The sequence below is a fragment of the Lampetra planeri genome, chromosome 59 (assembly GCF_965212315.1).
Source record: "Lampetra planeri chromosome 59, kcLamPlan1.2.h2, whole genome shotgun sequence".
NCBI lineage: Eukaryota > Metazoa > Chordata > Hyperoartia > Petromyzontiformes > Petromyzontidae > Lampetra > Lampetra planeri.
Window position 1 is genome coordinate 3493338 of NC_136165.1, and position 15083 is coordinate 3508420.

The 15083-nt window shown below is 48.2% G+C and overlaps 1 protein-coding gene across 1 annotated transcript in view; it reads left to right on the forward strand.

The window, feature by feature from the left end:
* The window catches only part of GABBR1 (gamma-aminobutyric acid type B receptor subunit 1), a 90639-nt gene that overhangs the window by 59084 nt on the left and 16472 nt on the right, over positions 1–15083 (forward strand). Inside the window, exons 3-9 of the mRNA XM_078618711.1 lie at positions 1–57; positions 4602–4703; positions 8976–9041; positions 10128–10319; positions 11694–11844; positions 12962–13053; positions 14414–14477. The exon at positions 1–57 is cut by the window's left edge and continues 114 nt beyond it. Of these exons, the coding sequence (XP_078474837.1) occupies positions 1–57; positions 4602–4703; positions 8976–9041; positions 10128–10319; positions 11694–11844; positions 12962–13053; positions 14414–14477 (724 nt within the window). The remainder of the gene's footprint in view (positions 58–4601; positions 4704–8975; positions 9042–10127; positions 10320–11693; positions 11845–12961; positions 13054–14413; positions 14478–15083) is intronic.

Sequence of the window (15083 nt, forward strand, 5' to 3'; positions counted from 1 at the left end):
AAGTGGGGTTGGACTCGCATCGCCACCATCCAGCAGACATCCGAGGTGTTCACATCGGTGAGCGTTGCCCTTCATCGTTCCCCTGCGGTTATGAGTTGCTGTCAGTTTTTGTATTTCGCGTTAGCTGTTATTGTTCGTTATTAACTTGTGCTTAGGTTTTTTTCGGTAAAGTCACGTAGGTAAAAAAATTCAAATTAATGAAAGTAAAATAAAAATAAAATAAAAATCACGACGTTTCGGAGGCAACACAAGCTTCCGTCTTCAGGTGGAACCGTCACAGCAGGATTGCTGTATCAAGTAAGAGAAATAATATTCAGCGCCTACCTTGGCTCCTCCCTCCCTCAATCAGTATATATACAAGGACTGTTTTCTTGGAATTTTTCATTTACTTGATTCAGCAATCGTGCTGTGACGGTTCCACCTGAAGACGGAAGCTTGTGTTGCCTCCGAAACGTCGTGATTTTTATTTTATTTTTATTTTACTTTTATTAATTTTAATTTTGTATCTACGTGACTTTACCGAAAAAACCTAAGAATATGAATCCTTGCAGTCACGAAAGCTTCAAATCTAGAATTATTATTTACTTGTTTTACCGTGAATTGTGCGGATGCCGGGGTAATGGCCGGTGTTGTTTTTGTTGTTGATGAAACCCGATTTGAGAGCTTATTGGCTCACAGGGTAAATCAAAGTAAAATTAATTTAACTGAACCATCATGGTTTCCTCCACCGTGTGCCATTCATCGTTTCCTCGATCGGTCTCGCATTGATCTTGCATCGATACAGCTCTGTTCCCTTCATCATTCTCGCATTGATCTTGCATCGATCCATTCATCGATTCCACATTCCCTTCATCAGTCTCACATCATTCCAATCTTCGTTCCCTCATTCTCGCATCGTTCTCTCATTGTCCCTTCATCGATCCTTGCATCGTTCCCGCATCGAGGCACACACGCGATAATGGACTTGGAACTCATCTCTTCTCAAACACGGAAAGGGCACCCCCAGGAGCAGCTGTCCCCGTGCGGTGCAAGGTGACTCAGCACCTGGCCTGCAATGGGGCGCGCTAGTCCACCAATACGGGAGCGAGTATTGTTCCGTATAATCCCAATCGCTTGTAACATGGGGGCATGATAATTGGGTTTTTTACCCTTTTTATCTGGCAACAAAACTGACACTTTTTTTACGAGGAGTCATGTTTGCATAGACCACAATACCTGCAGTCATAATGCAAACAAAAAACATAACTCTGATAATGTATGCACTGTTCTTGGAGTTGATTGGTCCACACCCGAGACAGCTTTCCTTAGAGCCTAGTCTCACATGGTGTTGGACCAGATGACACCAAAAGGCGCACATGCTTACCCCGAGCTCTCATACTCTGATGGTGCATTGTCTTTGAGTTGTGCGCCTTTTGGCGTCATCTGGTCCAACACCATGTGAGACTAGGCTCTAAGGAAAGCTGTCTCGGGTGTGGACCAATCAACTTCAAGGACAGTGCATACATTATCAGAGTTATGTTTTTTGTTTGCATTATGGCTGCAGGTATTGTGGTCTATGCAAACATGACTCCTCGTAAAAAAATGGTGTCAGTTTTGTTGCCAGATAAAAAAGGTTAAAAAACCAATTTTCATATTTTTTTACTGGCAAATGAGGTACCAATGGTGTAAACATGGGGGCACTTTTTCGAATTTGGCAAATGTGCACCACAGTGCCGGCATAGACATGGCCTCCTCTTGCAAATGACGTCACAGGATCTTCTCAACGTCCACCGTGAAGCAGACGCTGCATAGTATTACAGTGGTTATAGCAACCGCGGTAATTACCAGGGCGGCCGCTAGAATCGAACCGTGAACCTCTGCAACATTGACGCACTGTTTTTGCGGTTGGGGAACGTAATAATGATTTGAAAAGGGAAGTATCGCACTCTTTTTTGTTCTTCCAATCGTGCCTTTTCCCTTAAGCATACACGTCTGAAATTAGGTATTAGCAGCAGGACAAAAAAAATGTTAAGCAATTAATCCCTCCGAGGGAGAGAGGGAGAAAGAACGAGCGACTCTGTTGAGCCAGTTGGCATAATAACAGCGTCCTTATTGATTGGCTCTGTCACAGGGCAGTCAGAGCCGAATTCCACAGCTTACGAACAATGAGGGAGGGGAAGCGTTTGTGTTCTGCAGTTTCATCAGATGAGATGACACTTTGGAGATCCACAAATTCCCATCCGACCCCCACCCCTCTCCCATTTCACCGACCTGGCTTACTCAGCAATTCAGTCAAATAAATAACAGCAGGCCGAGCCGAAGCATGAGAAATCGAAACGGCTAAAGCTCATTGGTTAGGACTTTGAATCAGAGCCTGGAATTCACAGCAAGAGAAAACATCCTCTTAAGGTTCAGCCTCCACTTCTCCCCGACGGTCCTCATCTTTGGATACCAAAAGGGCGACGGACCCCAACATCTTCAGGGGCTGGTCAACGTGCTCGTCGGCTACGTACGCCAAGCTCGCCATGTACAGGGCGAGGAAGGTGGCCCTGGAAGGGAAACATCCGGCCAGCAGCCTGGGCATCTTCCGCGCTCTGGGCGGAGCCAGGGTGTGTGGGCTGGAGTTCCGCCGTGCGCGGCTGACCCACGCCGTGCCGGCCTTCAAGGAGCAGTGGGCGATGGAGGAGGCCGTGTGCTCGGTGGCAGATGACGGGGAGCTCTGCATGCTGATATGAGCTACCCGTCGGAGGCCGTCGGACTGCGAAAAGGGCTGCGTGCAGAACGAGAGAGAGCGAGAGAGTGAGCGAGAGAGTGAGCGAGAGAGTGAGCGAGTGAGTGAGTGAGCGAGAGAGCGAGAGAGTGAGCGAGAGAGTGAGTGAGAGAGTGACTGAGAAAGTGACCGAGAGAGTGAGCGAGAGAGTGAGCGAGAGAGTGAACGAGAGAGTGAGTGAGAGAGTGACCGAGAGAGTGAGCGAGCGAGAGAGTGACCGAGAGAGCGAGCAAGAGAGCGAGCGAGAGAGTGAGCGAGAGGTGTGGGTTTACATAAAGCAAAGTTATTATTAAAAAAAAAATACTAAATGATGAACGAAGCAAAGTACCGACTACACCGAGCATCTTCTTGTTTCCACTGATCGTAAAAAAAAAGAAAAAGAAGGAAGCATGGCCCTTCACGCGGTGGTTATGTTCTGTCCAAGCCCCACTTGCTCTTGTTAACAGTCAGAATGATGCCATTACGGTTCGTGAATGTGACCGCTAATCTCTCTCATCTCTTCGTCTCCAGTTCCATTATCTCCATCTTTCTACATGACTTTCATATCTTGTTCAACTCTTTCATCTCATTCATCCTTATCCCTGTCATCTCTCATCCCTTATTATCTCTCGCTCATCTTTACTAATCAGCATCTCAATGTCTCTGTGAACCGTATATTATCTCTCAGGGGTGCCACGGTGGCGAAATGTTAAAAACCTTGCCTGGCATACAGGAGGTCGTTGGTTCGATCCCAACCCTGACGCTTATTGTGTATTTGGAGGTTGCATGTTTCTCTCTCTGTGGTCGTGTGGATTTTTCTGCAGATCCTCCAGTTTTGTTTTTTGTTATTTTCGTTGAACCTGTCTACGTGACTTTACCAAAAGACCAAAATAATATAGATCCTCCAGTTTTTCCCTCCACATTTAGAATCAACATGGATTTAGATTATTTGGTTGCAATACATTTCCACTTGATGAGTCCCCTTCGTTGTGCTATCCGTTTGTGGCCAGTTCGCTTCTGCAAAAATAACTATATAACTCGGTGGGCCTTACCTGGTAAAATTAAAATAGTTGATTAGTTCATAGTTTTCACCCACTACCTGTGATCATAACTCAGTTCTCAAGGGCATGGCGAGTTGATGGTCAGAGCTTGGTCAAGAAACAATTTCACTCGGCTCAACACGATGACTTTGAACATGCGAGCGGCCTTGGCCACCACGTGGACACGTGATAAAATAAAAATAGTTAAATTTTCGATTGAAAGCTTTCGTGACTGCAGGGATTCATCTTCTTGGTTCTTTCGGTAAAGTCACGTAGAATGGAAATAATAAAATAATAAAAATAAAACATCATAAAAATTCCAACGACGTTTCGATTGCAACACAAGCAATCATCATTTATTATTTTTCGATTTAAAGCTTTCGTGACTGCAGGGATTCATCTTCTTGGTTCTTTCGGTAAAGTCACGTAGAATGGAAATAATAAAATAATAAAAATAAAACATAATAAAATACAATTCTCACGACGTTTCGGCCACAACGCAAGCAGCCGTCCTCAGGTGAAGAACAGGTCTGTCGGGAAGACAGCGTCTGAATGGGCACCACCAGGCTTGGCAGCGTATATTTAAGCTGCTTAGAGTCGCGGCATGCCGTGACGTCGTGAGAATTATTTTATTATTTTTATTATTTTATTATTTCCATTCTACGTGACTTTATCGAAAGAACCAAGAAGAAAAAAATAGTTCATTTTTAGTTTAGCTCGGCTTCGGCCGCTCCCAGGACCCCCTGTGGGCCAGGCGTGGCCCCGCGCAGGGGACTGCTCACCAATCGAGACCTCCTGTGTGCCCTCGTGCGCTTTGTCACCGCTTCTCACAGACGCTGGACGACCTGGAGGACGAGGTGAAGAAGGCCGGCATCGAGATCAGCGTGCGCCAGAGCTTCCTGTCCGACCCCACCATCGCAGTCAAGAACCTCAAGGTCAGTCCCACTGAAGGTCACGCGCGCCCTGCCGATAGACTACCAGGGGCGCACCCATCAGAAGGCTAGTAGGAGGGGCCTGAGACTAATAAGAGAGGTCTAAGATTATTGGGAGAGGCCTAAGTCTAATCGGAAGGGCATAAGGCTTTAGGATGGGTCTTCGGCTAATAAGAGGGGCCTAAGGATATGGAGGGGCCTAAGTTTAATACTTGAGGCCTACGGCTAATAGGAGGGGCCTAAGTCTAATAGGAGGGGCCTAAGGCTTTAGGATGGGCTTCCAGCTAATAGGAGGGACCTAAGTCTAATAGGAGGGGCCTAAGGCTTTAGGATGGGCCTTCGGCTAATAGGAGGGACCTAAGGATATGTAAGAGCCTAAAGCTAATAGAATTGGTCTGAAGATAATTGGAGGGGCCTAAGCCTAATAGGAGGGGCCTAAGGCTAATAGGAGGGGCAGTATCTGCAAGATCGCAAAAAAAACATTGAAACCATCCAATGGAGACGTCAGTAAAAGGGGACGTAAAAGATCCGAGTCCCGAATCGAGCCTCCACCGCGCACCGCCACAAGTCTGCGGGTCCGCTGACGGCTGTCGCGAATCGTAGCTGCGAGCCAATCGTGCTTGCCTGCCCAGCTGCGATTACGGTCGCTTGAACGCCGCGTTCTAAGCCCAGAGGGGGGCTAACCGTTACTCCGTGGTGGCGGCAGCTGCGGCATCCTTATTCGCCTTTTCGTTTAACCCCTATCTGGTCTTCGCGCCTGATGGGCTCACGATGATGACATCCCTTTTACGCGATTTAAGACAAGAAACAGGAAGACTTCTTGAAACAAATTTGGCAAAATCGCCTGATGAAGCCGGTAATCCTCCAGCGAAAAAGTCACAGTGCTCAAATTGTAAATGTTGCGGGTTGACTCTCCAACACGCCGGTGTGCTGGAGTCGTGACCAATTGGCACGTTTTGTTCACGTGACAAACGTGACCATTTATATTTATGCGATCTAACCCAAAAAAAACGTTTATTATGGATAGTATTTGGCGCGAAATCCTACTACGTATTCCTCATTTATTGTAGAGCACGAGAGGCGGCGGGGGGGGGGGGTCGAAGTCTTTCTCGCTAAAGGTATTTGCAATCCTGCGAAGCTCCCATCCTGCGGCGTTCGCTAAATGTCCCGATATTAATTAAACCCGAGATCCCTTCGTAAACCAGGCTGTGGCTGTACAGACAAAATGTTTTTATCTCTCTTTAACAGCGCGGGATTGATTTTTTTACGCTTTTTCGTGCCTCTAAGTCAATCGAACTGCAGCAAGACCCGCTGTGTGTTAATCCTCACTCGAGGATTAGAGGCGCAATTGGCTTTGGCGGAGATAATTAAGTCTGGAGAAGCCACTTGGATCGAGATCAGACGACCACACATCATCATCGGCCATGGTTAATCCACTGCTGGATGAATGCCTCGACGAGCCGCCTGCGCACCTCCGATTTAGCATGGTTGGCTACGTACGGTGCGAAAGAAGTTAAACATATATACAAGCCACCGCCACTACCACCACTCACCGTCCTGCAATGTAATAATCTTGCTAGCACGGTCCTCGCAGTCCAGTGCTCTCGACCGTGCGCATTAAACCGATTTCGTCGCTCCATCTCAACTGTGGACGTTACCACCCCGGGACACATTCCATCACCGTCGCTGCCACTCCCAGACGAGCAATACCCCCCGACAAATGTGGACGAATGCACGGCAACATCGTTGGCCAAATGCAGCCTCGTACCTCCATTCCGCATTCTTACTGTGCACACCTTGCAACCTGTGACATTTCCGTCATTGGCAACGACATTGATAAATAATACACAACAAGATGAAACATTGTTGCAAAGCATCATGGGACACACCCACAAACCCTCTGTCTCGATGCATTGTTGCAACCTTGCCACCTTTCTTGGGTGTTTAAGATCCTGGAAATTGGAATGGAGGCCGTCATCGCCAGCGTCTTTGAGAAAGGACGCGGCTCACAGGGACAGAGACGATAGCGGTGTCATTTTGGTTTTCCTGCATCTCGAGTATTTAGGGGAAGTGCGCGGTGGGGAAAGTGACTCCAGATGAAACGCGACAATTTTCGCTCGTCGCTAAATTGTCACAACGTGCATGCAGAGAACAGGAGGGGCCCCTCCTCCCCAGGTAACAGAGCCGAGCGCGAAATACAAAATACAATTAATCAAACCGCAACACTTCTGGTCCCCCGCCACCCTTCCCTCCCCCCCCCGTCAAGCTAATCCCACGGCAACAATGGTGATTATGATGTTTATGACGCCGCATTAAATCTTTATATTTACCACGGTACGGTTGGTTCATGTCCCATGCGTTTAAGCTCGGTTGCCGTGGCGACGGCCCGTTCCATCAAACGGTCTGGCGCTCTCCGCTTGCGGGCGGTCGTGAGATTGGAATGAAAAAATGCAGCGAACGATGTTTCTCGAAATCTTTATCGCGAGGGATGCGGGCAGGGTCAGGGCTCTTGAGCTTGCCACCGCTGGGGACCGTAGGTTAGAATCCATGTTTCATCTACCGATGATTAAACCGACTTCTCAGGTGGAGTAGTGAGTTGATGGTCCCAGGCCGGCCACCAGTGACCGCACACAAAAAAAATTTCACCGTTCAATTTGAATTTTTCACTTTAAATTGGCACAACTGCAGCTCTGGAGAATTACACGATTTGGTTTTGCCGCCATGCGACGAACATGTCTGTTTATCGGGCTGCATGCGAGCGTTCAGTTTCCCAGTAAGTGTGGATGAGAGGTCACCGGAAGATCGGTGATATCTCCTTCCAGGGGATCTATTTTGCGACACGGGGTGACGAGCTGATGACCCGACGCCGATGGCACAGCCGAAATGAAACTGGTGAAAAGACGACAATTAGCACGGTTGGCTACGTGCAGTGAGAAAGAAGTTCAACACACATGCAGAAGAAATCAAAATAACGTTGGCTGAATTACATCTAGATTTGAAGCTTTCGTGACTGCAAGGATTCATACTCTTAGGGTTTTTTCGGTAAAGTCACGTAGGTAAAAATAGATAATAAAATAATGGAAATAATAATATAAATAAAATAATAAATCACCACGTTTCGGAGGCAACACAAGTCTCCGTCATCAGGTGGGACCGTCACAGCTGTGATTATAATAAAATCATATTTGCTATTACTTTATTATTTATTTTTACCTACGTGACTTTATCGAAAAAACCTAAGAGTATGAATTACATCTGCTTTTTGCTTTTATTCTTGGAGCTAGTTCCTCCGTTGTCTTGAGCTTCAAAAATGAGGACTCAGTTGAAGTTAGTTGAACAGAAACCCTACCGAGTAACAGCTTTTACTTTGCTTTCGGAATCGATCGTCAGACAGCTATGAGAACGATTCGATAGAGCCGCTCTCTACGCCGGGGTATCTCAGAGCGCTTTACACGTGACGGGGGCGGCTTGCACCACATCTCAAACATTTAAAAGGCCTCATGTTTGCATAGACCACAATACCTGCAGTCATAATGCAAACAAAAAACATAACTCTGATAATGTATGCACTGTCCTTGAAGTTGATTGGTCCACACCCGAGACAGCTTTCCTTAGAGCCTAGTCTCACATGGTGTTGGACCAGATGACGCCAAAAGGTGTCAGTTTTGTTGCCAGATAAAAGGGTAAAAAAACAATTATCATATTTTTTACTGGCAAATGAGGTTCCAATGATTTGAAAGGCCGCTACCGCCACTCCCCCCCCCCAAGTGGCAGCTGTCCCTTTGCAGTCCGCCAGTAAAGTGCGATGATTGCTGCTATGTGTGATCCCAACTGAGCGACTTTAGGTTTTAAATGCTTCAAATTTAGCAAATGTAGACCGTGACGCCGTACGTGTGCATGCATGTACGTTTCGCTTCCTTCGCGCCGCACGTAGCCAACCGGAGGTGCCGTCGCACGACAGCCCACTTCGTTTCGAACGACGTCGGTGCGATCTTTAGCATCCACTGTGAAGCAGACGGTGAGTAGTATTTTACGGTTACTTCACCCCGCGGCATTGACCAGGGCGGCCTGCCGGAGCCGAACCGCGAGCCTCTGCGGCACGTGACCGGTCGCACTTCCCCCGCCGCCCGGGCCGCGTTCGCCACCCGAGCCAAACGAGGGAACCCTCTCGCGTTACCGATGAGCGCCTCCGATGAGCACGGTTGGGCTGCGTGCGGCGCAATAGAAGTTGAGCATACACGCCTACCTTACCGACACGCTTTCGTTGCTTTTCAGCGTCAGGATGCCAGGATTATCGTCGGGCTCTTTTACGAGACGGAAGCGCGCAAGGTGTTCTGTCAGGTGAGTGACGCTCGCCGGTTTCATTTCGCGTGAGAGGTCCCCCGTCCCCCTGCTGCGGTTACCCACGGTCTGGAATTCACAATGACTATCTCGCTACCGCACCTCTATGGATGTATGTTGAACTTCTTTCGCACCGTACGTAGCCTACCGTTCTAATCGGAGGTGCAGTGTTGAGTCTACGGGCAGTGTTGAGTCTATGGATAGTGTTGAGTCTATGAGTAGTGTTGAGTCTATGGGCAGTGTTGAGTCTATGGATAGTGTTGAGTCTATGGGTAGTGTTGAGTCTATGGGCAGTGTTGAGTCTATGGGTAGTGTTGAGTCTATGGGTAGTGTTGAGTCTATGTGCAGTGCTGAGTCTATGGGCAGTGGTGAGTCTATGGGCAGTGTTGAGTCTATGTGCAGTGTTCAGTCTATGGGCAGTGTTGAGTATATGGGTAGTGTTGAGTCTATGTGCAGTGTTGAGTCTATGGGTAGTGTTGAGTCTATGGGCAGTGTTGTCTATGGGTAGTGTTGAGTCTATGTGCAGTGTTGAGTCTATGGGTAGTGTTGAGTCTATGGGCAGTGTTGTCTATGGGTAGTGTGTACGTATGTTGAACTTCTCTCGCACCGTACGTAGCCTACCGTTCTTCTCGGAGGTGCGAGGTTAAACAATAGAGAGAAGGCTCAAGAAAGGTGGGAAGAGACAGGGCTCTATATCAGTTAAAAAACACCTTGCTGGCTGACTGGGAGGGATGAACATGCAGTGACGTCCGAAGGACAAGCGGGTTGCTCGAACACTATAGTTGATGTTGTTAATGATAGTTGGTTACGCGTTTTTTTTGCATGTGCCTCTGTCCCGTTCTGTTCCTCCGTAAGGGGACCGCTCTGGCAATGTTCTTGCTCTGTGCCGATGCGCCAACGGATCTCGCTTTTTCAAACCGTCCGGGGGTTAACTGGCGAACGCGGCATTTTCCGTGTGGCGAGTAAACGTCGAGCCGAATCGCTATTTGGTGTCTCAAGATCGTCATCTGCCCCGCGATACGTGCCGGAGGTGGCAACGCCGATAAGCCCCGTGTACGCGCGCACCGCCGCGATGCCTTTGCGCAGGTCTACAAGGAGAAGCTCTACGGCAAGAAGCACGTGTGGTTCATCATCGGCTGGTACGCCGACAAGTGGTACCTCAAGCCCGACCTGGCCATCAACTGCACGGCCGAGCAGATGCAGGAGGCTGTCGAGGGTCAGGTCACCACGGAGATCCTCATGGTCGACCTGGCCAACACCCGCGGCGTCTCGAACATGGTAACAGCGTGGACTAAACTATAAACTAAATAATGTTTTACGTTGCCAGAAGCGACCTGGCTATCACAAATGATAGTTAAACGAAGTTGCTTATCGCTTGCAAATGTATAGCAGCCAAATACTCCAAAACGCATGTTTCTAAACGTGGAGGGAAAAACCGGAGGACCCTGAGAAAAATCCGCTTGACCACGGTTAGAACGTGCCAACTCCAAATAAACACGTGTCAGGGTCGGAATCGAACCCATGAACCCACGATCTACTGTATACCAGACGAGGTAGTTCACATCTCGCCACCCTAGTGTTACGTGCTTCTTCTGCCGTGTGGTTTGCTGGAGAATTGCAGACTTATTGTAGGGGAGCGGCAAGTTGCCAAAGGTTTTTTGTCACAGCCAGGCCCAGGGCCTCTGGGGTGAGGCTGTGGGACGGCTTGTTTACCTCCTCCGAATGAGCGGGAGAGGCGCGCAAATAGACAAGGTGTGGCCCATCACCATTGGAACCTCATTTGCCAGTAGAAAAAATATGATAATTGTTTTTTTACCCTTTTATCTGGCAAAAAAACTGATACCTTTTTTACAAAGAGTCATGTTTGCACAGACCACAATACCTGCAGTCATAATGCAAACAAAAAACATAACTCTGATAATGTATGCACTGTCCTTGAAGTTGATTGGTCCACACCCGAGACAGCGGACTGCAGGTATTGTGGTCTATGCAAACATGACTCCTCGTAAAAAAGGTGTCAGTTTTGTTGCCAGATAAAAGGGTAAAAAAACAATTATCATATTTTTCTACTGGCAAATGAGTTTCCAATGGTGTAAATGCTTAGCCCGAGCTCTCATACTCTGATGGTGCATTGTCTTTGAGTTGTGCGCCTTTTGGCGTCATCTGGTCCAACACCATGTGAGACTAGGCTCTAAGAAAAGCTGTCTCGGGTGTGGACCAATCAACTTCAAGGACAGTGCATACATTATCAGAGTAGTGTTTTTTGTTTGCATTATGACTGCAGGTATTGTGGTCTATGCAAACATGACTCCTCGTAAAAAAGGTGTCAGTTTTGTTGCCAGATAAAAGGGTAAAAAAACAATTATCGTGTGGCCCATCGTTTGTAACGCTTCCACGGTCACAGCGTTTGGGCTGCTTTTTTAATCTTCCACTGACGGCGTAGACGAGTGCGTGTGTCTCATACCGAAATGTGGCAATGTCTCGAACATGTTCGCTAGTTAGGCCCGGCCCGGCCCCTCCTAGCGACCGTGTGGCGGCCATCAATCGGGCCTAGTGGAGGCCCGGCCCCGCTGGGCCCTATCAATGGCCGCCACGCTGTTGTCGCACTGCTGGAAGCTGCTGCCCTAAGTCTCTCGCGACTCTCCCTTGCAGACGTCGGACGAGTTCATCAGTCGCCTGGTGAAGAACCTCACCAAGACTCCGGAGGAGACAGGAGGCTTCCAGGAGGCCCCGTTGGCCTACGACGCCATCTGGGCGTTGGCACTGGCCCTGAACAAGACGGCTCAGGAGCTCGCGAAGCAAGGTGTGCCACCCGGAGCTTCTGTCGAGTACTCTAAAACAAACTATAAACTCATCTTATTGGTTCTTTCGGTAAAGTCACTTAGAAGGGAAATAATAAAATAATAAAACATTTACAATTAAATACAATTTTCACGACGTTTCGGCCACGACGCAAGCAGCCGTCCTCAGGTGAAGAACAGGTCTGTCAGAAAGACAGCGTCTGAATGAACACCACCAAGCTTGGCAGCGTATATTTAAGCTGGGTTAGGGGAGGAAGGACGCCTTGACAAAGGAATTTGCATATCAACAGAGGAATTTAAATCTAAACTATAAACTATTTTTTATTTTACCAGGTAAAGCCCACTGAGCTTTACAGCTCATTTTCAGAAGCGGCCTAGGCCACAAATGATAGCTCAACGAAGTGGCTTACCACGTTGACATTTCTAGCAGCCCAATACTCTTAAACGCACGTTTCTACTCGTTGTGGTGGTGGCCGTTGGGTGGTGGCTACGCACGTAGCCCAAAATCCAGCGAGGCGTCGGTGGATCACGCAAATGTTGGGAAGCTTTCCTTCCACGTGCATCAAGATGGCATTACCGTGGCTCTCCAGCAGAAGGCAGTACAGCAAGTGTGGACTAATCTCAATCTGTCCCGTCTGTAAAAGATAGAGTGTTGGCCCCTCCTACGAGTGGGTTTCCCTTTGGGTGCTCCGGTTTCCTCCCACGTGTATAAAAAACATTCCTTAAATGACCGATAACACCTTCATATATAGAGGATCACAGAGCTTGGGGGAGATTTTGGCGCTGCCTTTTTTGTCTGGCTGTGGTTTCTCGGACATCCCGTCGATTGCGTTCGAATCACGGTCATCTGAACCTGTTCTGGGACTCTCCTAGGTCGACTCAGCCTCAAAATGAGTGCGTTGTGTAAAACATCGTCACTTAAGGAGAAATAGGCGTCCAGGCGTGGCCCTGGCCACCCAGCCCCTCGCGTGCCGTTGCCGGCCTTCATAGCTGCTGCTCGCTAACAGCACTTGCCCCGAAAGTTTGTTAAGGCTACACGGGGGTTTGGGGGGGGTGAATCTTTGTTTGCTTTGTTGGTGGTGATGGTGGTCACCTCGGTGTCGGGTCTGGCGCCTGCAGGGATGCGGCTGGAGGATTTCAACTACTCCGACAACACGATCACCAACGAGATCTACAAAGCGCTCAACTCGTCCTCGTTCGATGGCGTTTCGGTAAACGAGTCGCTCCACCACTGCCGATGAAACCAGTCCCACAGCTGTCAACCCATACGGTTTACGCCGTATTCTTGTACAGGGAAATTGAGTTTTAGGTCCATACGGCGTACAGCCGTTTCAATACGGGCAATTTTTTTTCTGTCTATTTATTTGTGTTTCTCCCTTGTGATGGTGACTTTGTAGGATGAACATTGAGATTGATAAGGGGCACGGGGTGACCGACAAGGTGTGAATTGGTTTGTAATTAGGTAGCGCACTGATAAGGGGTTGATAGGCATCCAGTCCCGCGACAGTCTCCTTCTCGAGCACTGCTCGGCTAAACTATTTTAAATTATACCACCGAGCTAAATATAGCTTTCTTTCAGAAGTGACTTGGCTGTCACAAATGATATCTCAACGAAGTTTGACTTATCACATGGAAATTTACAGCAGCCAAATACTAAATGCACGTTCCGATGCCGTCAAGGTCACTGTGACACCGCCTTCCGCGGAACGTGAAGGTCTCGCGACGGCATCTCAGATTTAGTTCTGCGACATCACCTTCCGTGGAGCGTCAAGGTCACTTGACGACGTCTCAGATTTAGTTCTGTCACATCACCTTCCGCGGAGCGTCAAGGTCATTCGACGGCATCTCAGATTTAGTTCTGTGACATCATCTTCCGCGGAACGTCAAGGTCACTTGACGACGTCTCAGATTTAGTTCTGTGACATCAGCTTCAGCGGAACGTCAAGGTCATTCGACGGCATCTCAGATTTAGTTCTGTGACATCACCTTCCGCGGAACGTCAAGGTCACTTGACGACGTCTCAGATTTAGTTCTGTGACATCAGCTTCAGCGGAACGTCAAGGTCATTCGACGGCATCTCAGATTTAGTTCTGTGACATCACCTTCAGCGGAACGTCAAGGTCACTTGACGACGTCTCAGATTTAGTTCTGTGACATCACCTTCAGCGGAACGTCAAGGTCATTCGACGGCATCTCAGATTTAGTTCTGTGACATCATCTTCCGTGGAGCGTCAAGGTCACTCGACGACGTCTCAGATTTAGTTCTGTGACATCACCTTCCGCGGAACGTCAAGGTCATTCGACGGCGTCTCAGATTTAGTTCTGTGACATCATCTTCCACGGAATGTCAAAGTCACTCGACGGCGTCTCAGATTTAGTTCTGCGACATCACCTTCCGCGGACCGTTCACGGTGGTGGGGGGGGGGGCGACGGCGCTGCTCAGCAAGAGGATTTACCCGCCTCGTGACACGATGCCGATATCGTGATCGGGATTGCATTACATGTTGTGTTGTGCCGAAACGTTTGTGAACGTACATTCCGTCTTTTAACATTCCCCTGCTTGCAACGCAGGGCCACGTGGTGTTTGACGCAAGCGGCGCGAGAATGGCCTGGACTCTCATAGAGCAGCTTCAAGGTGAGGGGGGGCACCACTGCGGGTTCACTCCGAACTCTCTTGCACCCTAAGATCTTCGGATCGCCTTCTGCTAAGTGTAATAATTCTAGATTTGAAGCTTTCGTGACTGCAAGGATTCCTGCTCTTAGTTTTTTCGGTAAAGTCACGTAGGTAAAAAATGAATTAAAATTAATAAAAGTAATATAAATAAAATAATAAAAAATCATGACGTTTCGCAGGCAACACAAGTCTCTTCTGATAAGCCCCCCCCCTCCTCCCCCTTAACTTGTATTTAAGAACTTGCATCTTGGAATCCCTGCCTCACTTGATACAGCAAATCTAGCTGTGACGGTCCCACCTGATGACGGAGACTTGTGTTGCCTCCGAAACGTCGTGATGTTTTATTATTTTATTTCTATTATTACTTCTATTAATTTGAATTTCATTTTTTACCTACGTGACTTTACCGAAAAAACTAAGAGTATAAGTGTAATAAACCCACTCCGGACGATATCGTATTTTCGCGTCTTGTCTTTATTCGTTCTTCGTTACACAGCTTTCTCTCACATCGCTGGGTTCCTTTTTCCCGTTACTCCCGTTACTCCCGTTACCCGAGCGTGGCGTTCG